Below are 27,267 nucleotides of genomic sequence, written 5' to 3'. Positions count from 1 at the left end.
AGTGAAAACAGCTAGAAAAAAGCCTCTTTGACACAAACCTTAGCTTGGCCAGTACAGTATATCAGATTGTCTATTGATCCCATTTCTAACAACAAAAAGTGGGACAAAAAAAAATCATCGATATATTTTAGATATTCTATACATTAGTCTTTTATTGTTTTGCTCAAAGGCTAACCATAGACTAGTAGACTGAGCAACTGAAAAATGAACTTGATAAGAAGAGAAATAAATAGTGGATGAGCATCACAGCCCCGTCTTCCATTTCATCAATATGTTGTTCTACATATTTTTTATGTTTATGATTTGAAAGCAAATTAATTTCAGTAGTTACAGCATTGTGGGGTATTATCATTATCAACAACAGATATAGTGTTGGGAAGTCATAATTTAATTTCTTTCTATTAGAGTTTTCTATAGCTTGGATGTCTGGTGCCTGGACTTGATTACACTGTAGCTGAAAGGCTTATAATGGTACATTAATTATTCCATATCCCCACTAATTCAGTAGGCTCACATGTAATATTCTTGTGTTTTTGCCTACTCACTTTTGATTCCCTTCACAACTATTCAGGAATGCTTTCTCTTTTCTCATTTCAGTATTGCTTTTTAATGTAGCACTTTATTTCAATGTTGATTGTGTAGTATGAAATCGTAGAGTGCTTGTCATTTACTTCTTTTTCAGTCCTCACAGTGTTTTGTTTCGTGGCATTTTGGTGTCCTAACCACAACTTCATATAGAAAGGCTTCATTTCCAATCTGATAATACTGATATTAGTTCACTGGTGTATGGCTGAATAGATTAAATAGTTCTCATTTGTTGGATGACTCAGTATTTGATTCAGAATAATATATTTTTCAATTAGAAATTTCTAATTCGTTGGAAAACAGAGCAAACGCTTAAAGTTAAATACTGTCAGATTGTCATTAGCAGAGATTATTTGAGGGGCGCGCCATTCAGGCATGCGCAAGGGGCATGCGCAGTATTGACAGCGTCGATTTGGAACTTCCTGGTCCTGAGAAATCTGACATTATCGCGATAGAGAGCCTGTGCTTATGCAGTTCAGCGACAGGGGCCTGATACTGGAATGCGAGACTACAATTATTATTTAGCAAACATTTTTTAGAAACCCCAGCATATCACTTTAGAAATAATCTGAGATGTCCTCTGGACTTTGCGATGGTCGAAGACATGAGTGAGAAACTAAACATATGGTAAGTTGCAGCTAGCGTAGAAGCTAACGCTAGCTAACTTTAGCTTGGTTAGCTAGCTAATCCATCAACTCCTAAGCTGTGACAGCTGACCAACCAGCAGGAGCTAGCTAATGTTAGCATTAGCAAAGTTAGCAGGTAATCAAATGACGAATTAAGGTAACCGTATTTAACCAGCTAGCTAACTTGTTTACTGGGTTGTAGCATTGAATTACAAGCAACACCGGGCAGTGCCTTAGCAACGTTATACCCTCTGGTCGCCATACAGCACACCGGTGTGGCAGTTTATTTGAGTGATATAGGAGGCTATCTGATGCTGCTAACTAGCCTGCTAGCGATGGCATGTCGTCGTTGCTTGGTGCAACAATATGGCTAAACAAACAACAACAGAATGACAGCCACACTGCCAGGTAGCAGTCGTCTGTGAATTGTGACCAGTAGCACCGGCAGTGTTGACGTGTGGTGCAGAGCAGAGTGTGTTTATGTGTGTTACAATTCAGTTGTTTCACCTGTCTTCTTGGATATTTTGTTCTTTTTGAAACAAGATTGACATGTTTCCCTAAAGCTAGTTAATTGCTATGTCCTCAGCAATTACTGCTGACACATAGGGTGTGTGACAGACATTTGACTTACTCTAGATGGGCAGACGAACAATAAGATTGATGCAGTCGTTCTATGACACTTAGGTTTCAGTTTTGTCTGTCATTGTGTCTTTAGGGGATGAGAGGAGGTCAGTTATTTCAGCATTTGCAGCTGTGGGCTCGTTGACTCTCTGTGTTGGCTCAGGATGGCGCAGGGAGGCTCTCAGCTAGACTACCACATCCTGCAGGACCTCAAGCAGCGCTTCCCAGAGATCCCAGAGGGGGTAGTGTCCCAGTGCCTTCTGCAGGTACACACACACACACACACACACACACACACACACATTTGCACTTACTCACACACACACACACACTCATGCTCAGAAAAGCTGTTGGAGTCACTGAGGCATTCACTTGAGTAGAAAGTTGTTTTGTTTTAGGTCAGGATGTTATGTTTTTGTTATTCATCAGGCTGTGACAGCCCAAGGCTAGTATTGTCCCTTGTGATGTAGGCTGGACAGTAGGACAGCCACATGAGCACGTTAACACTCCCACTGGTCTAAACTGCATGACTAAGACTGTGCTCTGTGTTGCTGTGTCTCAGAACAACAATAACCTGGATCTGTGCTGCCACCTGCTGGCTCAGGAGAGTAATAGATACCTCTATGGGGAGTTCCACCACAGTCCAGAGGAGGTGCGTCTGAGCCGAAACCACATGCTACACATTAGCCTGGGCTACCCGGCCCCAGAGGCAGGCAAGGCAAATGGAGGAGCAGCAGGAGTTGGGCGCTCTCTAGTGCACAGCTCCAGTGACAGTCACATCGAACCCCAGCGGCCCAACTACCCTGAGCCGCTCTCAGCCCCTGCCACCATGGCCCCCTCACCTGGCTACAACCCTTTCTTCATGAACGATCAGAGCCGCTCTGCCAGCACGCCCACCCCTCCACCCACCATGCAGGGCATGTCTCCCACCTACTCCCCCATCCCACGATACACTATGAACCCAATAAAAGTGACCCTGTCCCAGAATATACCCAATGCCCCACAGGCCCTGCAGATCCCCCCTGGGCACTATGCCAACAGTGGCAACACCACCCTCTATATTCGACCCTCACCCTCTCAGAGCCCGCAGCCAGCCCCGTGGTCCTCCTCTGGGGCGCCAGTGTATCAGCATCAGCAGTCACCCTACAGCACTCCCACATATAGCTCGCCTTATAGCTCCCCCCAGCATCAGGTCCAGCCCCAGCCCCAGCCCCAACCCCAGCCACAGCACCAACCACAGCACCAACCACAACCCCAACCCCAGCCGCAACCCCAGCACCAGCAATATGTCTTCCTCCCCATTAGCTCCCCAACCCTTCCCAGCATGCCATACCACCACCAGCAACAACCCCAGCAGCAGCCACCCGTTTACAGGCCCTATCATTCCAAGAGCTCCCTCAAGAACCAGATTGAGATTACGCTGGAGGGCCCACGGCCCCGCAGCAACTCCCCTGTGCACACCCCCCACCCCCAGGGGGCTCTCTACATGGCCACCAGCCCCTCGCCCAGCTCACCCTCCAGGGGCATCAGTATGAGCGGACCTCCCGGCCCAGCTTCCTTCCACCATGGGATGTACCTGCAACACCAGGGCCCCGCGAGGCCTCGGCCGGCCTCCTCTCCCCAGCCAGGCCAGTCGGCCTACACCTTCAAAATCAAAGTGTCCCCGGGAGGCCAGGCCCAGAGGCCGCCCAGCTCACCGCCTGTGGCCGAAGCAGAGTCTCTCCTCAATTTAGTAGATCAAGGGGAGCACAACGCTGCCCCTGCACCCATCCTGCCCATCTCTGCCCTGCCAGGGAACATTGCCAGCCAATTTCAGCGCATGCCACGACGTTCCAGCTCAGGCTCTGATGACTACGCCTACACACAAGGTAGGGGAGCTTTTTTTTTCTTGAATTACACTGCGTGTGTTTATGTGTCGCTCTGTTAGTAGTGTTTGACTCGCCATTTGTGTTTGGATCTCTGCTGTCTACAATAAGGAATAGCCTCCCTTTTGGCCTGAGAACAACTGACTTCATCCTGGTGTTCATGAAACCTCTCTTGAATTTGTTTAGCAGTGTACATGAATATTGGGGCATTATCATCTTGGAATTGGGAACATCATCAGTAGGGTTGGGGTTTGAAAGCATTCTATCAAATCTGAATACAGTATCAAATCTCCTTATCCAATCCAAATCCTTTTGAATCCCTTATTGAACCATTTTACTAGAGCTGCAACGATTAATCAATTAATTGATTAGTTGTCAACTATTAAATGAATCGCCAACTATTTTGATAATCGATTAATCGGTTTGAGAAATTTTTTAAGAAAAATAAGTCAAAATTCTCTGATTCCAGCTTCTTAAATGTGAATATTTTCTGGTTTCTTTAATCCTCTATGACAGTAAACTAAATATCTTTGGGTTGTGGACAAAACAAGACATTTGAGGACGTCATCTTAATCGACAATGAAAATAATCGTTAGTTGCAGCCCTACATTTTACATAATTTGTTGGGGAAAAAGGACAAAAAAAACATGGCACTCCTTAACTTTTATGTGACGCTGATAAGTGCTTATTCATCGCACATGTGCACCCCCCCACCCCCTTGTCGACAGGACCATGCCACAAATATTGCATTCTGCCGTATTCTCAATTAATTTTGACAAATGTGCCCACTCATTCGAGCGCTTGTGTCGATCCACCATATGGTGCACCTGGTCCTGTAAAAATGGCCTCATATTCCCTGGCCGTTGGAATGGAATGGCCCATACCATCTGTAGCAGTTGGCTGCAGACACTGCAAGGGCATCCTTTGGATTTCTCCAAACATAAACCCATCTGTATATAGCAAAAAGGGTGAAAAACTACTCATATTTCTTGTTGGTCCAGGTTTTGTGCTCCTTACACCAGGTTATGTGTATTTTTGTATGCTTGGATACTATGGGTTTCTGAATGGCAGCTCTGCCATAAATGCCAGCTTTGTCAAGCTCACAATGTACAGTTTTTGTTGAGACTGCCAGACCAGTGTAGATTCAATTATGTGGTAAATTTTGAGGCCATAGTTTTGTGGTATTTAACAACTATCCAGTCACCATATTTTGTCATGATTTTTGAGCCTGTTCCCCTTGCCACATTTCTTTGCACAATTTTTTTGTGACCAATACATCTGCAGTTCAGACAGAGACTATTTGGCCTCTTGGGATCTCTGTTCTGTAAAAAAGAAAATGGTGATCGTCAGACTTCTTCTAAAGCTGACACACACTGCAAATTGGCCTTCAACTGTGTAGCTGCCTTTTGTAATTGTGGTTCAGTTACTTCCAAGCTGAAGTCGTTTTTCATGTGGTGTTTCTGTTGTTTTGTCCATCTCCTGTAGCTCTGTAGTGTTGCCTGTATATTGGTATGCAGGAGTGACAAAGTAGCCTGCCTACCTTTTATTTGAGAATAGGTTCTGTGTTTGATTTTTTTCAGAACCAGGGTGTCCATCATATGTCTTGTTCTCTATGTTCAATTTTCATAAATATCATGAACCTATAAATGTGGGCTGCATCCTTATAGAAATATATTTGTATATGCTCTGCAGCTATCTATTGTTTGATTGACTGTAACGTTAGCTAAATATGTTACAGTGGTGTATCTTATGTTATCTTTGAGTTTATCTGAATATAGTCATTTAAAAAGTCTCCTATAGACAGCCATTAGTCCCATAACTTGAATGAATGCATACGCTGCTTTATTCTAACAGACCCAATTGGAGGCAGGAGGATCAGCCTCAGATGAGGGGAGACAGGCCAGCAGAGTTGAGGTGATTAGATCATGTAGAAAGTTCACAAAGCTATAATAATTGTATTCCTGACAAAACAAATGCTATTGTTGTTGCCATCTTATAAAAGTGATGGCCATCTCAACATCAATATCATTCATAAGCAGTTGATGTGTAGCATTAAGTGATAAGGAGTAATCTTAGCCATACACGTATCTGAAATTAACACCCCTCCAGCCAATCACAATCAAGTATTCATCAAGCATTGTATAATAAATATTAATGTATGATATTTTGAGAGAGACTTTTTCTGTTATGTCATGTTTCCTGTAGCAGGAGGAAGCTGAGACAGTTTTAGGGAAGCGGCAGAAAATAGCAATACCCAGGTATGATCATCTTCAATCTGGGAAATGCAACTAAAATATGAAACATTGAGGGAGTCAGGGAGATGGCAGAGAGCAGCCCTACCAACCAAACCCCAAATCCAGGACAGGACACTGCACTACCCATGGCTTCTCTATAGCCTTTTTTGTGTTTATTTTATGTATGCTGCTGTTAGTGCTTAGTGTGATGGAAATCTTCCATGAAATTGTTTATTTGATCATCATAAATTATTTACCATTGTCACTTTACACTCTCAACCTTCATGCTAGGACTGGTTTCTGTAACAAAGACAGATTTTTTGTCATTGGGACAACAACACTACTCTGAGTGTGTCATGCAGAGTACAAGCTAGAAGTGAATGTCTATTCTCAGGATCCCTCCAACTCCAACACTACTGCTTCAGGGTGTGTGTTTCAAGTCCTGTGTGTCTGTGTTGGGTGTGTTCTCCTGCAGCTCTCCTGCTCCACCAGCGGGCCAGGATGGAGCGTCTACTGAAGGAACTGCTGCTGGAGAAGCAGAAACTAGAGCAGCTGAAGGCCGACGTCAACAATATGGAATATGACGCTCTTCAGAGACGCTTCCGACGAGTCAACTCCACCAGTCTGATTCCCAGAGTAAGGATCGAACACACACTTGGGAGAGCACACATGTTCTTGCTCTCTTTTTCACGCATACAGACACAGGGATAGTCACTGGTCACCCTGGCGTACTGTACATGGGCGAACTGTTGCACAAGAAAGTGCATAAGACTGTGGCAAGAAAGGTGTACACACACACACCAGAATTAACCAGTAGGGATGCACAGATCAATTGGCCACCAATAAATGTTCACATAAAAACATAATTTCAGCTGCACGATCACATAATGGGCCTACATTCATTATTCTCATTGACATTTGACTGGAATTGAATATGGACTTTTTTATTTTTTTTATGGAGAATGGACCCATCTTTTCTTTAAATGGCCTTGAATCTCAGACATTTCAGTTTGCTCCTTTCTGAACACATTTGGAGTGTTGCATTGGACAGAAGGCATAGCCTTTGCTGCCGCAATGAAAACACACATCAAGAACACAACATGTAGTAACTACTGTATGTCTGGATAAAAACTATGATTTATTTACACATGGTTAAGCCAGAACAATCTTTTAAACAAGGATAGACAGAGATGCTTTATTTAAATTTTAAGGTTTATACTTATGCACTTTTACATGATGTGCCACTGTTGTTTCAATCAGCGTTTTGGATTGGTGATCAGATCATACTGTTACAAAATTGGTAAATTGTAATTGGCCCCAAAAAACCTGATCAGTGCATCCCTAACACATATGAAATTGCACAAATTGCACTACTGCATCATACAAGGGATGCTCTAACTAGTAAAGGGGAGTTTGAAAGGACGAGGGTAATTTGGTTGTCTATTTTTGTCTAATCTAAATGGGTTGTGTGTTTGCACCGGCTGCAGCCTGAAGAGATGACCCGATTGCGGAATCTGAACAGACAGCTTCAGATTGATATCGACTGCACCCTGAAGGAGACAGATCTACTGCAGTCAAGAGGTATACACACACACACACACACACTCACACACACACAAATGCGTATTCCAACACATAGACCTTTGAAGCGTGCATCTGATTTATTCGAAAGCATCTTGTAAGAGTCGAGCCCAGAAGTAGACAGAGTTGGGCACAAGATGATGGATGAGGCTTCTTCACACTGCATATCCGATTTCTGCTTCCTTCTGCAGGGAAGTTTGACCCGAAAGCCATGAACAACTTTTATGACAACATTCAGCCCGGGCCAGTGGTGCCGCCCAAGCCCGGGAAGAAAGGTGAGAACTCTCCAATGAAGTTATTTTTTCGACTGGTGGGTTGGGACACAAAAGTGGGTCATGGGACATTTTTCACAGGGATGTGGACAAAAAAAAAAACTTCAATAGGGGAACATTGTGTTGAAAAGTCTATTGGGTCATAACTTAATAGCCAAGGTGAAGATCTGGGTTCCAATTCAAAACCACATGAGAAACACTGGGTTATTGTTTTGCGTTCTACCATTTAATTCCTCTTCATCAGTCTCTGTTTAAGCCTGTTTGACATCCCCCACATTGAGGTTTTTGGCCATTATCTTGTGAAAACCAAGACTAAAGACTTGACTGTCCTTGGCATGTGTGTTGGCCTCTACAAATCTGTCGGCATGGAAACTAGATGAGAAACCTAGCGATTTAGCGGATGCCCACGTCCATCGACATTCATGCTTGAATGCTTGATGCTTGAATACATGCCTCACGCTTGTCTCTTGAGTGACAACCATGGTTTATTCCACCATTGAGTTGATGACATTCAGATTGTTGCTGTCGTATGCACTTTATGATGTGGATAAACAGTCTTTTTTTTCGCTTTCTTCTTTTCTCTGCTCCTGCCAGAAGGGGAGCAGGGCTCCAAGCCGGTGGCGGGGCCCCAGAGGGACGAGGACTTCGAGGGCGCCCAGTGGAACTGTGAAAGCTGCACCTTCCTCAACCACCCTGCACTCAACCGCTGTGAACAGTGCGAGATGCCGCGCTACACCTGAGCCTAGCACTGCGTTGTATTGCCCACCCCTGCCCAGTCCCCTGCCAACCCTCGGATAGTATAAGCCCCACCCCTTCCAACACTGCAGCTCCAAGCAGAACGTCTTGCCTATGTCTAGAGGCCCTCTCCCCTTGTCAATCTATGTATAAGCCCCTCCTACCTGCTGAGGAAGAGCCACTATCCCCCTCTGCCCACTTCTCCTGTTCCCCTCTAATACTTCCGTGCACTTTGACCCTTGTTTCCATTGGCGGATGACGATGCTTTTCCAGGACAGTTGGAGACTGTTCCCATGGCAATGCATAAAAAAAAAAGGGAGTGACAAGCCGCGACTGGGACAGCAGGTGGGCGGGGCTTCAGAACAGTCAGAGTGAATGAGAATTGAGAAGAAGAGGAGCTACGGTTTACCGAGCGAACATTCCATGCAGAATGAGAGACTGCCCTGTTTACACAACTGCGCCCATTCCTGAACTCAAAATGGAGGCACTTCCACTTTTAACCAGGAACGGTAACTCCCTCTCTGACAGTGGGACGATGAATGCGAAGGTATATAGGGTCTGACTAATGCGATATGTAGACTGTACACTGTATCTGGCTCTGTATAAGAGCTCCTTTCATTGAATGAAGAACACTAAAGAGACTCGCATATGAATATATTCCTGGTACTTTTATGCATATTATGCCACACTGTATTCTGTGTTCAAAAGATGTTGATTTCCTGTGCAGATGCCTCAAGTTGCTGTACTTAATAAAGGAGCTGATTCTATGTGACTTGACCATGCACAACTTGCACCTCTTCATATTTCATGTGATATGTCATCATTCGCGCATGCCCCTTGTCCCAAATGAACCAAACACACTTTTCTTTTTTCTCCATTACATGTTTATTATGTTAGTAATCAATCCAAGATCAGACACACACAGCAGCAAATAGTAGTGACATGCACACACTCACTCATTCTCACCCATGTTGCAAGTGGGAACCGGGGAAATTTCTGACCTCCCAGCTAGAATGAGGAATGAGGAGAGGACTGTGTAATCACCAGGGCTTTGAAAACCAGTACAGAGCACGTGTTTTCTACCCGAGTCCAGCTTCTCATGACAACACTGTCCTCCCTTCAGGCGTGAAACTTTCCAGTTCCCCTTGTCACGAACACACCATCATTCACACACTCTGCACCACACTACTCACACACACACAGAGCACGTAGCACTCAGGCATTTCCTAGCCTATCAAGGTCCTTGACTTTGATGTAAAGACTAAGTCTACTTTGACTTTTGTAGAAACTACAGTAATATTCCACTTTATAGCCTCTTCCTATCTGACAAGCTTTGTATGCTGAATGGCGCCTACTGTACTGAGAGGCCTATACAGAGCATTCCCATGTCCCACAGAGCGGTAAGATAAGGGGCATCACATGGGGAAGTGTGTGAGCACATGCTGGGTGGTATGATCATGTAAGACGTGCACACACACACTCAACAGACATGGTCATCTGCCCTCTTCCTTCCCACCTGTCTATTTGGAATGAATAATACTTAAAAGTACTGTGCGTACTGCATATACTTACATATCATACAACAGTTATATCAAAAAGCAGGTATAACTGGGTTACGCTGCAGGTTTAAGTTAGTGGCCAAAGGTCTTAGATGATGGTTTTACCACTGAATATCAAGTTTATATGTGTGTGGCAGACTCTATGCTGCTCATTAAACAGTAAAATGTTCTTCAGAACTTGGCCATGCGCTCCCACTATGATAATAAATCATCGTTTGGCAGATGCCTGGGGAATGTTTTTATTGTCTTAGGTGGCTTCTGTTTATTATCGGTATTTCCGCCCCTGTTTATAGATTTAAATAAGTAGGATATGAGAAAGTAAAGCCAGTCCACCGAAGCTTCTTTACAACACATGCTTTCACCAATCCAATATACACAATAGACTACTGGAGGAAGAAGGCAAAGCCAAATTCCAGATACTGTATAATCTCTGGGGAGATGCAACATGTCGCATTTCCTTAGGTGCGCCCCGTCTTCCTTTAGGGTGAGTCACTTTGTCATCCTCAGGATATCACTTCAATAGGATCTCTTCCTCCCTGGATGCCTTCACTCCTTGGTTGGTCTGAGTACTCGTCATTCTTTGTCTTCTCTGCTATGATTGGTTAATTAGTCCACCAATTCCTCCCAGTATGGGGTCAGTAAATCCATCTGTTCTCTCCAGATTTTGTGCCAAGAAATAAGACCTACTGGAGTTCCAGTTAAAGGGGACGCAGGCTTTACTGATTGGTGGCATTCCCTCACAAATTAAACTCATTGGTTGTGGAATTCCATTACACAGCCTGATTCGCTGCCAACAGTCCTGTGCCACTAAGAGCGTAGGGGGCTTCGGTCCAGTGAGCGAGGGAAGTCTTTGAGAACATAAGCTCACAGTATCAAATGGAAGAGTTCTTTTCCAGTTTAAGTAGGACTGCCGCTGTGGATGGTGCAATATCGCGGTGTCCTGAAACTAACAATAAGGGTTTGTTTTTGTTCTCCAGTCTGCGGTTGTGCATTGTGTTTGACTGCTGAGGCTTTCACTTCTGCAATAACAGACTCTACAAGCTGCTATCACTGAGTGCACTGGTGAGAGAGTGCGTCCAGGGTTTTTCCTCTTGTCTCCCAGGTTTTAATAGTAGTCTTCATAGTTCTTGGGGTTGAGGCAGTAGAGGATGGCTCCTCCGAAGGAGAAGATGGTGGACCCCCAGGCCAGGCCGTACCCCCAGTTAAACTCGTGGTACACCCTCAGACTGACCGTCTCAATGAACTTGATGGGGAACAGGACCAAGCTGCAGGCCTGAAGCACCACTGCATGGGACGGAGGGAGAGAGAAGATACTGATGTCAATATATGGTAGACATGTGACAGAACCGCTGGTGTTTACGTATACGTGTGTTCGTTTACCTGCGGCGAACAGCATGACAGCCACAGGCTTGTAGCAGCGACTCCTGGAGCCGACGCACAGGGAAATCAGCGCCACCAGGAAGGAGAGCAGGATGAGGGCCGCCCCCCCCAGCAACAGGGCCAGCGTGGCGATCTGCCAGTCTGCGAACAAACACACCCAGGGACAGGGAGGGAAGGGGAGGAGACGGGAGAGGGAAGGCATGAAATCACACCGAGATAGAGAGTGACATAGGTAGCTAAAACGAGGATACTCTAGAGAGCCGTGTTGACAGGAGGGAGGAAAGTGGAGAGGGAGGGAGAGATAGATGAGGAGAGATAAAAAGGGGGAGTGAAGGGAGAGGGGAGATAGAGTAAGAGAGGGAGAGAGATAGAGCTGAGAGGGAAAGAGATACAGAGGCAGTGGAATAGGTCACAGGTCACGCTGGTGAGCCACAGTTACATAGCCATGTTAAGTCTCACCGACATGCCTGGTCACACAGTCACAGAGCAAAACAATTCCACCCGCTAACAAAAAGTTTGCGGTGAATTACTGCAGCGTATACACAGGCTATTTGTGGTTCATATGATAATAAGAGGCTGTGGCAATTCCTCGCACATATTCTGAGAAGTTGGCGGTGACTCGCAGTGTTTTGATGTGAGCCACTGGGGATCCATGGCGAGTGGATGAAGAATGTGAACCATGCAGTGAATAACACTCAAACCGAGCACAGCAGATCCGAGCTAACGAGAAACAAACAACGCACACGCTTGGGTACACACACACACACACACACAGACAGAGTTCAGAGGCTGGGTAATGAATCCCAATGCAGCAGAAAAGCAAAGTGATTCGGTGGGGTGACTCAGATAATGGGTATCCCTCCCTCTTGGCTGATGCCAAGTCAGCAGCATTCTCAGCATTTCATTCAGAAGTACTCCAAAAACACTCAACCAGAGCTCACAGACTGGAAATAACTCTCTGCTCTCTCTCCATCTCGCTTTCTATCGTTGCTGGAATGCCAAAGCGGAAACAAAATAGGGAACAAAAAGGAAGGCAGCAGGAGAGAAAATGTTTTCTGCCCAACTTGTAGGCCTGTGTAAGTCAGAAAAGAAAAATATATTCTAGTTGAGATTGCTGTTTGTTGTATTGAGCGCCGTAGGATCAGTACAGATTGTTTTGATTTAGGTGGGGTAAAACAGACTCAAGAAATCAATTTATTAAGAAATAATCTGATTTGTTGAAGACTTAATTAGCTATGGAAGGTTAACTGAGGATTGTTGAGAGATAAACTATATGTTATTGTTGAGAGATTAAGAGTCTGGCTCATAACTTCACTGTGTACTTACGGAAACAGGAGCCCTGTATGTAAACAGACAGGGGATGTTTTGATGAAGCATTTGATTACACAGGAGGAAATCATTTACAGCACACTGAGTGGAAAACCATAAATAACATCAAAGCATAAAGGGGATTGGCCCCTGTATAAGTGATTCAGTATTTGTGTGGGTGGAAAAGTTCACATCAAAAGACTTGAGTTTGAATATGCTTTGTAATGTTTTTTTTCCCCATTTATTCTTATAAAGTATACATGGTATTGTCCATTATAGAGCCGAGGAAAAAAGATTAAGTATTGCCAAGAATACTTCCTCTCTATTGAGGCAGAAAATCATTAAAACATTCACCAGCGGGGAGAAAGTGACGGGACATAAGCTGCTTAAAATACAGTTCCCACTCTTGTTGGAGGGAAACTTTATTCCAGGGGCCAAGCAGCTCAAATATAAACAAACATCAACTACTTTTGACCAAATATGGTGCAGGATTTAGAGTTTAAAAACGGCCCTGTCACCACAGGATGTTGGAAGGAGCCCACAAAAAGCAGAGCTCCCGTTCCCTCCGGTCTCCAGCTTTCACAACACGAGGTCGCCATCGAGAACGACCCTTGACTTCCTCTGCCGCAGTCCCATTGGCTGCCTGTCAGCGGAGGGCAAGAGCGACCTGGATTTGTCAAGTCCCATCGTTGGAGTCATCTTCTCTGGGTCGATCTGGTGCCTTCAGCCCAGCCGGTCCGCGGCTGAGCTCGCCGAGGCGACCGAAAGCCTTATCAGTGCGTCCATGAAACAGCAGGACGCGGAAAGTCATCTCATCTCCCAGATTTGGAACGGGGCCCCCGTGCGCTGCGCGAGAAATACAGCCAGGGTTGCAGTGCTTGAAGGCTTGAAGGGCAGGAAGCGCCAAACTATTAATCTGAGCCCCGCATGACGACAGATGGAAAAGGAGATACAGTATGTGAGATCCAATCTGAGCATTAATTATGGCCCCCTGCGTGCGTTTCAGGGGCTGCCGAGCTGTTAATCGAAAAATCCTCCGGGGCCCCAATTCTCTCTCTTTGTCTGAGACGACGGTGGAAGATCTGTGTCACAGGAGAGCCTCGAGTATCTCTCTCTCTCTCTCTCTCTCTCTCTCTCTCTCTCTCTCACACACACACACACACACACACACACACACACATACACACTCTTTCTTTCTATCTATCAGGGCAGCAGGGTGAAGTGAGAGGAGTAAACTGTTACTTCAACTGGACGTCCCGGGTTCAAGCTCCTCCGTGTCGCTCAGCATCAAAACACTGAATCCCCACCAGCTCTACGGCTGCTGTTCTGCAGCTGAGCCTGACCTCTCCCTCGAGCGCAAAACCAGAATTACTCTATGGGATCAATAAAGCATTACATTATTAATATTTTTTGCGCCGGAGTCGGAGAGGGAGTCACTCACACGGTCGCTCCACATTCGTCCCCTCCCCTCGCACTGACCTGGCATCAGCGCAGTCGGCTCTGGCACAACCGTTCCACATTCCTAGCCCTGTGTCGAGGCTGTATCTTTTATACTTGACCTCTGACCCCCTGCCTGTGTGTGTGTGTGTGTGTGTGTGTGAGGGAGAGAGAGAGAGAATGTGTGTGTGCGCGTTAACACGTTTGTATGAGCATGTGTGTGTATTTTTGTTTATTTGAGCCTATTTGCATGTGTATACAAACACTTCTTGAGCGCGTAATATGGTGATATCTCACTTCTGTTTTCTAATTCACAATGAATAATGTTGTAGTTTCCTGGACACACACACACACACACACACACACACATACATAGAGGCCATGCAGAACAAGCCCAGAACATCTGAGCTGCCAGCTGGTGCTCCAACCTAACAGGATTTATTTAATGCCCAGAGCATGACACTGAGGAAATATTGGGGAGGGAGAAACTGATTACTAGGATTCAAATCAATACGCCTAGCCAAGCACAAGCCGGAGGAAATGGCCAGTCCGCTGTGTGCATTTACTGTGGTATGCTGCCGCTGCTGCTGAGTGCTGACACGGAGACTGCATGTCTTTATATGGCACCGAACTGCACTTTGTCTGCGCTGACAGGGGAGGACCGGGGCCAGCGTGACCCACGGTTACTCATCTCTCAGACAGAAAGAAAACATTTTGTCAGAGTAACAAAAACTTATTCATTGCCCCGGCACACAGAGGCAGTCAGTCAGAGGCAGCATTAAAAAAAGAGAGAGAACTAGAAGGACACACACACACTCACACACACACACACATAGAAGCTGTAATCAGGCATAGTGGAGGGTAAACCCACATAAACTTACTTTACCCACCTTTTTAATTTGCAGAATAGAGTTTAGCAACCCTTTTAGGCTGATATAAATCTTTATGAGGTAATTTCACAGTATACAGTAGGCCTACATTATATGAAGCAGTAGGTTATCAGATATGAAGTGTTTAATTCCAAAACATTATATCCATTTTAGAAAAAAAATGCTAACTGAAATTCATCAGGAAATATTTGAAAAGCATTTTATAAGCACGTGTCTGAGTATGACTCCTAACTTCAATACTAACCCATGATGTGCTTCCATGCCAGCAGTCAATATTGGAGGGTGGGTGTCATTTTTTTTTAATGATGGATATCTCATTATGGAACACAACTCTTCATATAATATGAAGATAGGGTCTTTAAAAAACAAACACCAAAGCATGAATTAACGCTGTCCTGAAAATATAATTGATGTGTGTTTATATTGGTGGCTGTCTGCCTCATGATGATCAACGACTGGAGGTCAGAGTTTACCCACCTTCTTATTCATCACTAATTTACTGAAATACGGAATGCTTCCAGGAAAGCTTCATGTGGGGACTCCATGAAGAAGTTGCCTTTTTGGGGGAAACAGCATTTGTAGAGTGCGCCACTTGTTTCCCTGGTTACTAATCTGCAGGCATTTGGATCTCTGGGGAGTTCACTTCTCTGAGTTGCCCTCGCTCCTTGGCCGGTGAAGAAACCCATACAAAGGCTCATTTTGTGAGCAACAAAAGGCCAAATGAAACCCCAGCTGGACCGCTCCTGGCGAGGCGAAATTCCCACATCATTCAGTGGCGCACCGGGCAAATGTTTAGGAAAAAAAAAAGGTTAACTGGGCTAGAATAAACCAAAAGTGTCTTATTCAGACTTTGACTCAAGAATAAACTTTTACAGACGATTATTTTCCACTTGGAAACCAATAATGTGTAGCCCATTGTTCACTATCCCATTTCATGTAGAAAAGTTCTGCCGTTTAATGGAAGCAGGCAATACTAGAGCTAATTATAAAGTAATTAACATTTAGCGCTCTCCTGGGTGATAGTTTTATAAATCTCCACCACAGAACAGATTGGTGCAGCAGCGCTCTGTCTGCGGGGACTCTTTGTTATCCCTGAGCCTTATAATTTGAATATGAATGTGGGTGTCTGTCTGGTGTCTGCACGGTGAAACCCCCAAATATTCAACTCCAGGGTAAAAAAAAAAGCCCTAAAACTACAACACCCGACTCGTTTAAAACTTACAAAAACAACATGGTCGCTCAAAAGCCTATCGGCCGGCCTGAACTGATAAGTTTGTGGGGACATGAGCAGCTCTCTCACCGGTCGCCAGCGTGCTGTTGCAGGACCAGTTCACGGAGCTGACGGGCTTCCAGCAGGACACCCAGAGGGACAGGTAGTACTGGTCGTCCGCCGTGACCCAGGCCGGGCTCAGCAGGGCCCCGACATCCAGGCACAGGGCGAGAAACACGCACACCAGACCCACCAACTTCAGGGGCGTCAACGACGACACCCGGACCTCCTCTGTGCCGCTCACGGATGAAGCCATATTCAAAGTCTCTCAATCGTTTTAAAAAAAAAAATAAGTGAAGAGGGGGGATTCGTGTCGTTTCTCAAGTCCAGAAAATGGGTCGGGTTCGGGTTCAGGTTTGGGTTGCCCCCCCTCCCCGTGGTGTGGGGTTGCAGGATGGGGAGCCAGGGACCGGAGGAAGCTGCTGCCGCTGCCGAAGACCGAGCGCTCTGCTCTGCTGATGGGACCGCACTGCTCAGACTGAAGTAACCAATAACACGGTGCTGCACCTGCAGGGTCCTAGTGCCTAGGATTACCCATGTTAACTGCATCTCTCTATCTCTCTCTCTCTCTCTCTCTCTCTCTCTCTCTCTCTCTCTCTCTCTCTCTCTCTCTCTCTCTCTCTCTCTCTCACACACACACACACACTCTCTCTCTCTCTCTCTCTCTGTCTCTCTCTCTCCCTTCCTCTCTATTCTTTCTATTCTTCCCTATTCTCTCTCCCTCCTTTCTTTCTCTAGGCAGATGTCTCTCTCTCCAGCTCGAATCGTTATATCCATTGATGTCGTAGTAAACAAAAAGGAGGGTAGCCTAAGCTGTAACTGGGGTTAGACCGATATATCGGTTTGTCAGGTCGATATTGGCCTTTTATTAAAGGAAAAATTCACCCTAAAACATTTTAACACTGTTAAAAAACAGCTAGGCCGATTGGTGATGTAGTGGGGATATTGCTCTTTCCCCCTATATGCACCAAAAGCAAAAAGTCCAGGCACATTCTTGGGGTTGTCAAAAGGCATTCTGGGAAATGTAGGAAATCACTAACTGACAAGGAAGGTTGAGGGAAAGTGGTTACATCAAAAAAGTAATCTACAACACACATCATAAAATAACTCCTGGAACACATTTAACATCACAAATTTATTATAAATAACAGTGTAAGAGGATCGCAGGGTGGATTTTGTATATTTATGTATTTTTAGATATTATTTTCTGATATCAGTCAGTCACATCATCCACTGCTGATATGATGGAGGTTTCTCCCTGAAATTGTAAAATCTACAATGAAATTTTATAATTTTTATTTTCTAATCTAATTTAATTTTCTTTATACAGTTAATTAATTGATTTAATTTTTCATAATGTTTTCTAAAAAATATTTTTAATTAAAGGTCATTACCCTGCCTTAAAGCAATATTCCACTTAGTTTTAACATGGGGGTTATTTGGCACTTGACCACCATGAAAAACAGAATATACTGAATAACTACTCACCAAGATCAGATGGGATGCAGCTGGACGAGTTTGTAGCATTTGGATTTTTATTTCCCATTCATTTGATTGAGGCCATGAAAATAGACTGAAAACTGACATTTAACATATTTGTGAACATATTCAACAACAGATCCTGCTACTGTGATTTTCAACTGACTGATGGTCCTATGTTTTAGAATATAATTTCACCAAATATCATTTTTATTCATAGAAGAAAACATACTGGAGGAATACCATTTAGGAGAGATAGTTCCTGTTTGGGAGACCGGATCTACTTTTATTTTAAATACTAATTTTAGTGTAAAGCAAGAATAAAAGTGCAAAATGACAACAGACCCAGGACTGCTTTGTTCTGTTGTTGAATCTGTTCAAGTGTCATGTTTCAGGATATTTTTGTGGCCTCATTAAAATGAATGGGACATAAAAATAAGACATAAAACTAAGTGGAATATTGCTTTAAAGAGCTGCTAAAAATAATTAGTCTGGGTTTGGAGTTTTAAAGTCACAAGATGGTCTAAATGCTGTTTAAGAGGCTTTTCCACCTTAACAAGAATAACATTCTGGGGGAAACACTGAATTCTTGTCTTGTTTTGGAATGAAAATGGTCAAATTTAAACTATCAGCTATAAGTAGCTTCAATCCAACAGTATCAGTATCGGCATTGTCCTTCAAAAACGAGTAAACCAAATGGGCTATAAACAACCACAAACAGACATAAATCAATGTTATTGTCAGAAAAGCAATAATTTAGAGCTTAGCAACTTAGAGCTTGTCTTCATATAACATCAGTTTGATAATAGCTATATTATGAAAAAACATTATTTAAACCATTATTGATTTCAGTTAGGTTAAAAAGGTGCAGAATAAAATGAGTTTCAGTGGTTTTACCCTCCACTTCTCTCTCTCTCTCTCTCTCTCTCTCCCTCCACATACACCCCGATCTCACTCTCTCTTTCTCTCTCACACACACACACACACCCTCACACACCCACCCACACGCACACACACACACACACACAGACAGACACACACACCCGCACTCTAATGTGCTAAGGGAAGCTTACACCACTAATTTTTTTTCCTAATTGAACTCGGATAAGTCTTTGTCCTTAAGGAGGAATCTTGGAATTAATTCATATTGATTCACACACACACACACATTTTTAAGTTAATCAACTTCATAATTACATTTGAACTGCAAATGCAATTTTTCAATCAACATATGGAAGAACTCATCCTATGTTGCCACCTGAATGAAAGGTTCTCACTGTAACTTCATTTTCAAAAATAAAACAAAACCAATTTATTTCAGGGTAGAAAAAGCTGTCTCTTTCACTGCAGTATTGATTTGTTTTTGTGTGTGTGTTTTGTGTGTGTGTATATCTATGAGTTACAGGAGTGTAGGTCAGTTGTTCCTGGTGGCAAAGTCTTTCAACATCATCACTGATGATTACAGATTGTAATCAGCAGAGAGTCCCTGGGTATAAATAGGAACAGTGTACACACACACACACACACACACACACACACATTCCGGGAGACAGAAAGGCATCAGGTCTAATGTAACACAATGCTGCTGTGGAGTGGTTGTAGCCTGTCTGCTGTTTCTCTGCTCACACTTATCCAATCTCATGTTTCAGGTGCAAAATGTCAACGCTTAGATTGAAAATTTTAAATTGATTGACAAAGAACAATATAAGCAAAGGCTAAACCACATGAAAAGCAATTGATAACTCAGCCAGCAATACAGCAGAACTATGATTGGTTGATATACCAGCTAAAACAAAGTGAAATGAGGTGAGGAGAAAGGTCTGGCTATGAGGCTGACACCAAGGTTATCAATTAAATATTGTTTGGTGATAAATCATTGCAGTGGATTTCATTAGCCTATAACTATCATATATTTATTAAATTATAATTATACAGTATATATATTTTTTTTAATGGTCATGGTCATGAAAATGTATTATTTACACTAATCCTAATACTGATACTACTACTATTACTACTACTGCTGCTACTATTACTACTACAACTACTACTATTTTGACTACTAGCTGCTTCTACTATTTATACTACGACTACTACATTTCCACTACTACCACTACCACTACTACTACTACTAGTAATAATAATATTTACTTACAGAGCACTTATAAAATAGCAAAGTAACGAAGTGCTTTACAAGATAAACATAAATTATAATAGAACAATCAATATGACATAGGCCTAATATATTGCAAAATAATTAATACAATGCATAATATAATAATTGTATTATATATAGCCTAGCTTTAGTTAGTTATTGGTGTAGCAGTCAATCTCACTGCAAATAATAATTTAAAAAAAGATAGATTAAAGAGAATTTGGATTGGGTCAATTTATAGGCTTTAGGTAAACTTAGTTTAGTTTAGTTGCACAATGATAAAACAGTATGGAGGTGCTTACACAACTGGTTTGGATAATGGGATTTAAATTACAACAGAAAAACCCGTGGTGGAAAATTGTAGAAAAACAATCAGATCCATAACAAGACAAAGGGGGAAAAAGCCCCTAAAAAGCACAAAAACAATACATTTTAGTATTATTATTATTATTGTTATTATTATTACTGAAGGTGAAGCACGCCTACATTCTCCCCAAGAAACTGAGTTTTCTAGAAATGATCTCCTATCTTCTTTTTTTTTTTTTTTTTTTTAAGTCATCATCATTCCTGTTGCCTGGATGAAGGGCGGGTCTTTGTTAACCCTGGCCTGTCCCTTTAACACGGGCAAAGGGGGCCGCTACGCCAACAGAACAGAGTTGTGTGCGCTTGCGTAGCCACATTTTTGGACAGCGGAGGCGACGAGGGAGCGTCCAGGCGCATTTTGGGGAAGAAAACAGGTAAATAAAGTTTCTTTCTTTGTCCGCAAACCGGTTACGGTACCAAGTTAATACGTTTAACGTTTCGCGCGGGCCCTGTTGTCGGCCACCATGTGGGAAATCTGGCCGTGCGGATGATGTGTCGCTCGCTACAACGCATCCGAAACGGGAGGCGCACTGATTCCACAAATCATCCCCGCTTGTCAGAAAATACACGGAGCGTTAAACCAGCTCCATCCCGCAGGCAGACCAGTAACGGTATGGACGGGAACGGAAGATAAGCAGCTGTAATTAGGCTTAACGGTGCTGTAACCTTCAGTTGTTGCTCCATCTGTGTTGTAATTCCTGTAACGGGGCGGCGGCGCTTTGTTGGTGACATTTTGTTTCCTTGCTGGTGATCTATTTTGGGTCGGAGCAGCTACATTCCTGTAACCCTGGTCAGCAGCAGCAGCAGCCGCCGCCATTGGTCACTCACTACAGTCTGGTTAGGGATGCCTCATGGTCACAACACACTGCCCTTTAATGCCTGGCCGTGTGGATCTAATAGAATTAAACGCTGCAAAAAATGACCCTTCATTACATTACAAGTCATCTACTGCTGTAGTTCGCCTTGAAACTGTATTTTTTGGGTGTGGGAAGTGGGGAGAATTATGCCAAAGAAATAAGATTATTTCACTTGTTTCCTATACAAACATCATGTTTAAATTGAATAATATTGTTTTTTCTGCCTAAATTCTAGATATTGTCATTTGTTTCTAGACAATTCTTGGACACATGCGACATTATCTCACCCATTAGGAGATTTTTTTTTTGTACTTGCTTTAAGGAAAACAAGATTTTCAGACTGAACACGAGTTGGTTAAAAGATTGACATTTTTTGCAGTGATGGATTAGGTAGCTTAACTTCATTGACCTAATCCTTCCCTGCTTCATACAATTGCTGTTATTGTTTCTTTAAATAACTGTTTTGTTATGAGAGAGAGAGAGAGAGAGAGAGAGAGAGAGAGAGAGAGGGGGAGAGAGAAAGATTAACTGACAAGGGAGATCCAGGTTAATTATTGTCTAACTGACTTGTGTCAACAGGTTCAAAGCTGTACAATAATCTCACCCATGTGTGTTTGGGTTTCCACAGATAAATCACCCCAAACAGACCCGCAGGAATCATGGGGAGTGGTGAGTTTAACGACACTACACTCATCTTAAATACTTCAGTCACCCAGGAGTCATAAATAAATTCATATGAGCTCCAGTTTCTTACCCCTTTCCTGCCTATTCTTCCATCATTGTTTGTCTCGCATACAAGTTAGTCACTGGAATGTGATATTTCAGGTTTCTTCAGTTGTCTTGTACACACAATTGCCTTTCTTTCCCAGGGGAATTCCCTGTTTTCCTGTTTTTTTGCCCACAATTTCCTGCTTTTTATGTGCGGTCCTGATCAAACCGCTGTAGTTATGAGTCACAGGGACGCTGCCATTCAGTCTTTACAGCTAATCAGACATTGCATTGCAGGCATGTTGAAGCATCTTGCGTGCGGTTTATGTTCTTGCCCTCACGCTCTTATCCTGGATGTGTGAAACAGAGGGCCGCTCTGTCCGCCGCTCTCAGTTCATTCCTCCAGTTTCTCTTATATTGCCCAGGGATGGACGGCCCAATCAAAGGCGCTTTTGTTTTTATGCAGAAACGCAGTTAGTGGGCAGCGCTCGGCTCTCTTCTGCTGGCTTTGTTTCAGTCCCCACCTCTCTCTCTCTCTCTCTCTCTCTCTCTCTCTCTCTCTCTCTCTCTCTCTCTCTCTCTCTCTCTCTCCCTTTCTTTGCTTGTTTCTCTGCATCTCTATCCTCCTTTTTTTTTCTTCTCTAAACTCTCTCTCTTTCAATGCTCTCTCTCTTTGCTTAATTTCTTACCCCCTTCTCTCCCTCTTTGCTTCATCCTCCCTGCTGTGCCTCTTACTGACTCACTGCTCCTTTCCCCTTTTTTTTTCTTCCTCATTTCTTGTCTCCCCTTCGTACTTTCACTCATGCATTCCCGTTTTTGTCTCTCTCATACCGTCTCTCAATCTCATGTTTCCCTCTTTCCCCCTGCCTGACCTTGTCTCTCTCTCTCTCTCTCTCTCTCTCTCTCTCTCTCTCTCTCTCTCTCTCTCTCTCTCTCTCTCTCTCTCTCTCTCTCTCTCTCTCTCTCTCTCTCTCTCTGTCACCTCCACTCCTCTCGTCCTCTCTCTCGCCCCCGGTGTTCCCAGTGTTCCTGCCGGCAGACGTGGCCCACTCGGTGCTACGGCGGCTGCGCAGGGCCAACTTCCTGCTGGAGGAGATGAAGCAGGGCAACATCCAGAGGGAGTGCCGCGAGGAGATCTGCACCTACGAGGAGGCCCGCGAGGCCTTCGAGAACGACGAGAAGACGGTGAGCGGGACAAACACACACTTTTAACTACGGTATTCAGAGTCCCCACGAAATTAACTCCCATTACTTTAACTTGCTGGAAAACAAGAGTGTCTTTAATGGTGACCCCATGCTGCACTAGTAGGCATAAATAAAAATTCCAACCAATTAAACCATCACAGCCCCTCCACCCCTCAAATCAAATAAAACCGCCTTTCTCTCCCTGACTCATATTCCATTGATTTACACTTTTGAATGATTCCTCCCTGCGTTATGTCCTGCCCCAACATCCTGTTTCAAGAGGAAATAACATCAAATCAAGGAAGTAAAGATGCCGTTTCATGGGGTCTTTCAGTGAGCGCCAGTGCAAACACCTGGCTTGGATATTAGAGGAAGGAGTGGTGTGTCATTCGGCTTAACAAGTGGGCACTTCCCATCACATTCCCCCAGAAGGCCACACACACACACACAAATACACACACAGGAAGAGAAAAGTAGAGCGCACTAAAAACACCTGCCACGCTTTGTGTATGGATGGCTTCATGCGGGCAAACACGCAAACCGCTCCTAGTGTTTTTCCTGGTGTTTGTGTGTCCAGCGATGAAATCCTATGCCAAGTGTGCTAGCTTGTGGAATGTGGCTGTTATTTTTTTTTCAGGAAGTGATGATTATCAGCAGGAAGAACAGCTGAGCGTATGCAAGGGAGGGAGGGAGGGAGGGAGGGAGGGAGGCATAATTGTAAAACTATTGTGGGAGGCTGGAGAGCAAAGTCACGCAGATGGACACGCGCAATCATGTTGTTGTTGTTTGGGCGCTGTTGTCCACTGCCATTGTGTTGCAGTAATCCAGATAAAAAGTGGATGCTGTGTACTGTGACTTTGTGCTTTTGGAAACATTTTTGTACTCTGAAATGTTTACATTGTAGTCCACATGAATGTAGCTGAGTCTTATCTTACATTTCTGATCTCTGAATGTTTTGATGGCATGTCTGTCTCTCTTCTGATTGGCTGCAGAGACGTTTCTGGGAGGAATATGTGAGGGAGAGCAACCCCTCTGGAGGGCTGGAGGCGGTGGTGGGAGGAGTCCACTCCCTCTACTTGATTCTGCCGTTGCTATTGGTCGTACTGCTCATCGCCGCGGTAGCCATCACCGTGTGGCGCTGCCACTCCCGCAAACGCTCGGAGCGCAGCCCCGGCCTGGGACGCTCGCACCACGACCCCGGCCTGTCAGTGGTCTCTATGGACGAGTGGGGGAGGGAATACCACCACCATGACCAGTCGGAGCTCAGCGCCCACAGCAGCCCGGCCTATCCGGGCTCAGAGCTCACATCGGGGAGAGGAAGCGCCGGAGACCCACCGCCGTCTTACGAGGAGGCAGTGGGCCATACAGACGTCCACATAGAGACGGAGCCGCCGCCGCAGTACGAGGATATAGTCAACACCAGCTCTACTAGTGTCAACAACGGCCACGGGAAGTAAACAACCAGCCTGTCTCACCACAACAAATGCCCTAACCTACACTAAGACCTTCGTATCATTTAGCAATGCCATCGTTGTGGTATCACTGGTATCACCGGCCTCCCCCTTTCAACACACACAGACACACCGTTAACTCTCTGGTTAATGGACTAATGGCAATCTTTGCTGGAACCAGCGCTGTTGAAACTTGCACTAACCGCTCATCAAGGAGGTGGAGTGATAGTGGAGAAGGAGCCAATGATATTGCAATACCAAAACAAACTGAAACCTCCATTGACTTTTCTCAAGTGGCATCCATACTATCATTCTGTAGCAAATCATTTAACACAGAAGGCATAACAAAGGCTGCATGTGATGTGTAGGAGAAAAAATGGGTTTCTGATTGCCATAGTAACAAGAAAGGAAAACAATTCTAGATGTACTGACTAGGGTTCGACCGATATGCGTTTCTGAAGGCTGATACCGATATGTTTAGACTGAAGTGCCCAAAAGCCGATATTTTGTGCCGAAATTCAATATCTTTCCAAAATAGCTACAAGGATTCAGTGTTTCCCACATAATTTTATTCCTGGCAGGCTGGAAAAGCCTCGGAAACAGCATTTAGACCATAGGGCATTAAAATTCTCCATTGAAACTTATACTAATTAAATTCTTCTAGGTGGGTGAGCAGCTCCTTAAAGGGATGGGTTAGAATTTTTTTACATCTATTCTTATTTTCTACTCACCTGTGATGTTGTAGCGAGCCACAGTCAGAACAGATGTAAACGGGGTCAAACTTCATTCAGCTCCAAACGCATTTAAACATACTCCACAGATACAATTTGGAGTATATGCCATGGCGAATTTGAGACGTTATTTCATAATTTCGGAGTGAAACTATCACCAAATCCCTTACTGTTTTCTGTGCCTATGGTCTCTGTATTAGTTCCTGTGTGAAGCAGAGTGATACTGGCTGGTAGGCTAGCTGATACACACCATCTTGGAGATGTAAACAATTCTTAACAATCCCTTTAAGGCAAGGTGACCCACATCACCTCTTTAATGGTAGGGGAAACTCTGGGATACATTATGCCTTTAAATTAATAATTAATTTAATTATTGAATAAATGAAATGTGCAAAGATAATGAAATCTCACTGCAGGATTTACAGACTGTTAGACTGTTTCTGTAGCTGGAACCTCCATCATATCGGCGGTGGATGACATTGATTGGCTGATATCCGATATTTAATAAAGGGCCAATATCGGCCAGATGTATTGGCAAACTGATATATCGGTCTAACTCTAGTATAGACCTGTTTTTTGAATGCTTTGGAGTTTAGGAATTGGTAACACAAGGAAATCTGTTATAAAGAGCTGCTGCTGAAATGTGTTTTGTGTTTGTGTGTCTTGTGCGCCTATATTTTGGTCAGGCATGCAACATGGTCTGTACACATGGACTTGGATCTAGCCCAGCATTGTTTGTTGATGGTCCGTGCTTGCCCACCCATGTCCATCTCATGGCGGGTGACATTTACTCAGACCCTGCTTGAATACTGTGAAAATGCATCCTTCCCAATCCCTACTCTTCCCCCTGAAGCAGATCTAACTGTACTGGATAGGACTAAAGAATCTTCTGCTGTGCTACTTTCATTTATCCGATGATGTGACCTCTCCAAAGGAGGGTGCATTGAAGACTATTCAAATAGGGTTGAAGCTATACTATAAATGTGAGCGGTGGAGTGACCTGCTAAGGAATGTGGGACAGAAAGCAATAGAGAGGAGGTGGAGCTAAAACCCGTTTCACTCATTGGAAGGGAAAGATGCAGTATTAAATGTCACTATGGACAGAGGCCATGTTTAGCATGTATAATGTACCTGTATATAAATATGTATATTCTGTATGTGTGTGTGAGAGTATGTTTTAGTGAGAGTGCTAATTTTTTTTTACTGCACAGGAATGCAGTGAATGCGTTGATACTAATGTAACTATGTTAGGTGGCGAATGAAGGCACTTTGTGTTGAAGCTCAGAATGAGCTGTCTAATGAATACTAGGGCAGAGTCTGGTTTGGCGTCTCCAGCGTCACTCTCAGCAATAACGATGTCACTGTAATCCTCTGACAAATGTCCTCATAATAATCGATATGCAATACTGCTGCATACATTCTAGAAACCAAATATATCTGCCTAATGTTCATTCATACTGATAAATGTCAGAAATGTCTATTATGTACACTACAGACTTTGAGCACTGATTTTTTCTTTTGTTTTTTTGTTTTTTTTCGCGAGTTGACCTGTGAACCTCAGCACTTGTTCCTATGCGATGACCTTGAACTGAGCTGTGCTGGTAGGGAGTAGCCATTTTGGTTGGGTCAGTTGTTGTACTGTTACTTATGAAGTCCTGTTTTTACGATGCCTTATCAAACAAACAAAAAATGATAAACCTTTGAATAACATGAAATGCAAGGGAACCTATTATAAATCCTTGGATATGTGCAGAAGCTTGAATTAATTTGTAATAAAACATTTAAAATGTGCTTTGTGTCCTTTCCTGGAACTGTGGGAGTGACAAGGTCTATTACAAAATGCTGTTTACACTTGGAAAAAATGTTTACTAAAATTGATCAGTCAACGTCTCAAATACAATCCAGGCTGTAAAAGTGCTTACTAAACAAGGACTGAGGTTACCAACAGTTCGTAAAAATGTACATTAATTTGCAT

The 27,267-nt window shown here is 43.8% G+C and overlaps 3 protein-coding genes across 3 annotated transcripts; 2 read left to right on the top strand and 1 right to left on the bottom strand.

Annotated features, from left to right (window-relative positions):
• Positions 1-1,049: 1,049 nt before the first annotated feature.
• On the top strand, positions 1,050-9,275 carry tab3 (TGF-beta activated kinase 1 (MAP3K7) binding protein 3). The gene is made up of 7 exons (XM_071543647.1): positions 1,050-1,212; positions 1,927-2,098; positions 2,395-3,700; positions 6,407-6,567; positions 7,419-7,512; positions 7,704-7,787; positions 8,379-9,275. Exons 2-7 carry the CDS (start codon positions 1,997-1,999, stop codon positions 8,522-8,524), a joined length of 1,893 nt encoding a protein of 630 aa, XP_071399748.1. The 5' UTR covers positions 1,050-1,212; positions 1,927-1,996; the 3' UTR covers positions 8,525-9,275.
• Positions 9,276-9,294: 19 nt separating this feature from the next.
• tmem47 (transmembrane protein 47) lies at positions 9,295-16,808 on the bottom strand. Its single transcript, XM_071543648.1, has 3 exons — positions 16,394-16,808; positions 11,459-11,599; positions 9,295-11,362 (listed from the first exon to the last, which is right to left on the bottom strand). The coding sequence occupies exons 1-3, from the start codon at positions 16,617-16,619 to the stop codon at positions 11,184-11,186; spliced, it is 546 nt and encodes a 181-aa protein (XP_071399749.1). The 5' UTR covers positions 16,620-16,808; the 3' UTR covers positions 9,295-11,183.
• Positions 16,809-20,633: 3,825 nt separating this feature from the next.
• On the top strand, positions 20,634-27,082 carry prrg1 (proline rich Gla (G-carboxyglutamic acid) 1). The gene is made up of 4 exons (XM_071543652.1): positions 20,634-20,734; positions 21,846-21,886; positions 22,950-23,110; positions 24,103-27,082. The coding sequence occupies exons 2-4, from the start codon at positions 21,877-21,879 to the stop codon at positions 24,565-24,567; spliced, it is 636 nt and encodes a 211-aa protein (XP_071399753.1). The 5' UTR covers positions 20,634-20,734; positions 21,846-21,876; the 3' UTR covers positions 24,568-27,082.
• The last annotated feature ends 185 nt before the right edge of the window (positions 27,083-27,267 follow it).

Source organism: Centroberyx affinis, unplaced genomic scaffold (genome assembly GCF_046629955.1).
Source record: "Centroberyx affinis isolate AG114_WGS23_722 - 3 ecotype Tasmania unplaced genomic scaffold, CSIRO-AGI_Caff_v1 ptg004359l_1, whole genome shotgun sequence".
NCBI classification, from domain to species: Eukaryota; Metazoa; Chordata; class Actinopteri; order Beryciformes; family Berycidae; genus Centroberyx; species Centroberyx affinis.
The sequence above is the reverse complement of the archived record's forward strand: the minus strand, read 5'-3'. Positions and strand labels throughout refer to the sequence as shown.

What these genes read in the sequence shown, in the direction of transcription:
- tab3 (XM_071543647.1), top strand. Translation starts at nt 1,997, where the DNA reads ATGGCGCAGGGAGGCTCTCAGCTAGACTACCACATCCTGCAGGACCTC. An exon ending in TGACTACGCCTACACACAAG is followed by an intron (nt 3,701 to 6,406) that starts GTAGGGGAGCTT and finishes GTTCTCCTGCAG; the next exon opens with CTCTCCTGCTCCACCAGCGG. An exon ending in CCACCAGTCTGATTCCCAGA is followed by an intron (nt 6,568 to 7,418) that starts GTAAGGATCGAA and finishes CACCGGCTGCAG; the next exon opens with CCTGAAGAGATGACCCGATT.
- tmem47 (XM_071543648.1), bottom strand. Translation starts at nt 16,619, where the DNA reads ATGGCTTCATCCGTGAGCGGCACAGAGGAGGTCCGGGTGTCGTCGTTG. An exon ending in CAACAGCACGCTGGCGACCG is followed by an intron (nt 11,600 to 16,393) that starts GTGAGAGAGCTG and finishes GTTTGTTCGCAG; the next exon opens with ACTGGCAGATCGCCACGCTG. An exon ending in TGTCATGCTGTTCGCCGCAG is followed by an intron (nt 11,363 to 11,458) that starts GTAAACGAACAC and finishes CGTCCCATGCAG; the next exon opens with TGGTGCTTCAGGCCTGCAGC.
- prrg1 (XM_071543652.1), top strand. An exon ending in TCGAGAACGACGAGAAGACG is followed by an intron (nt 23,111 to 24,102) that starts GTGAGCGGGACA and finishes GATTGGCTGCAG; the next exon opens with AGACGTTTCTGGGAGGAATA.